The sequence below is a fragment of the Apaloderma vittatum genome, unplaced genomic scaffold (assembly GCF_000703405.1).
Source record: "Apaloderma vittatum isolate BGI_N311 unplaced genomic scaffold, ASM70340v1 scaffold6567, whole genome shotgun sequence".
Classification (NCBI taxonomy): Eukaryota; Metazoa; Chordata; class Aves; order Trogoniformes; family Trogonidae; genus Apaloderma; species Apaloderma vittatum.
Genome location: NW_009727752.1, coordinates 1 through 1,449, shown reverse-complemented (window position 1 = coordinate 1,449; position 1,449 = coordinate 1). Strand labels below are relative to the sequence as shown.

General features: G+C 48.4%; 1 protein-coding gene across 1 annotated transcript in view; it reads left to right on the top strand.

Moving 5' to 3' along the window:
* COL6A2 (collagen, type VI, alpha 2) overlaps window positions 1-90 on the top strand; it is a 22,805-nt gene extending 22,715 nt beyond the window's left edge. The window contains 1 exon segment of the mRNA XM_009873789.1: window positions 1-90. This exon segment is cut by the window's left edge and continues 9 nt beyond it. Coding sequence (XP_009872091.1) covers window positions 1-90 — 90 coding nt within the window.
* Window positions 91-1,449: the final 1,359 nt, after the last annotated feature.

The following is a 1,449-nucleotide window of genomic DNA, read 5'->3' as shown; positions in this document are numbered from 1 at the left end:
GGGGACCGGGCAGCCATATTCCGGGAGAAGGACTATGACAGCCTCTCCCAACCCAGTTTCTTTGACAGGTTCGTTAGGTGGATTTGTTAAATGAAGGGAGCACACATGTCCTGCTTTGCACTAGTATACACACTCTGATATTACCTGTTTAATTTTCTTCCTTCTGTATGGTTGCTAACAACTCTGAGCTGGCCCAGAACAGCTGCCCTCTGGGTCCTCCTTTCTAGCCAAAATCCAGAGCTCTTTTTCTGATGTTCATGATGAAAAGTCATGTACCTTACATTCGTGGTGCTAACTAAAACCAAGATCAAAGCAGGATACAGAGCCATATGACGTAGTTCTGTAAAGCTTTACACACACTACGCCATGCCTTGCATACGTACTGTAATCCTGGGAAGGCTTGTCAGAGAAGCAAGAAACATTTTCGGTGTAGTAGGACAAATGATCATCTCTATTTTCAAAAACTCTCAATATCCCTCAGCATCCCATGAGGACCTTTATGGTTGTGATGTCCCTCATTTTTTAGCAAACTTTATTCCAGATAATGTCACCTTTTTTATTCTCTCAGTAGTTGTGCCCTGAGAGAAGCGGGTGAGTTTATGACGTATCACATGCTGCTTGAAATGGTCAGCGACTTGCTTTCCCTTCGCGTGGCCCTTGGTGGCTTGCTCCTCTTTCCCAGGAGCAGTGGGATAGTGAGAGGTTTTGTTGCCTTTTACAGTTGTCTGCAGGTGCTCCGTCTGGGGCTCTATCTACCCTAACTTTCATTTTTAAGATCTTCAATTTCCTGTGGGCGGTATTTCCCTTGCTGCCTTCTGCCATTCTGACCTTCATCAAAACCTGTTCATTTACCGCTACACCCAAAATCCTGGCAGAGAGGGGCAGCATGCCTCCCAGCATCCCACAAAATACTGGGCTGCCAGTGGAGCTGCTTCCCTGTCAGCCCAATGTGCTCAAAGCCACCCCAGTGCCTTCTTCCCACCGAGCAATGCCCAGATTTCAACTTGAATTGTGCCGTCTGCAAAAATAAACAAATAAACTCTTTTCACCCTATCCTGAAAAAGCCTCTTTATTCTATAGATTGTCGTTTAAAAATAAATAAATAAAATTAGTGAGCAGCTGTGATAAGCTGCTAAATCCAGAGAAGTTTGCCCTCTGCCTCTCCCCACAAATGCAGGAGCACAAAGCCAGGGGTCCCTGCAGCCCAGGGGCCATGGGGTGCTGCAGAGGAGCTGAAGGACCACAGGAGGCTGATGGGCCCCTTCCAGCCCTGCCCACTGGCTCCAGCAGCCCCCTTGCATGCCTGTTCCTCTGCCCCCTGGCTCTGCACCCCCTCGGTGCCCATCAGACTGTGGTCTCTCAGCATGACATAGACCACATCTTCATTCCTCACCTGCTTCGTATTCCTCACCTGTTCATGGGGGAGGACAGCAGGGGTCTTTCAGGTGC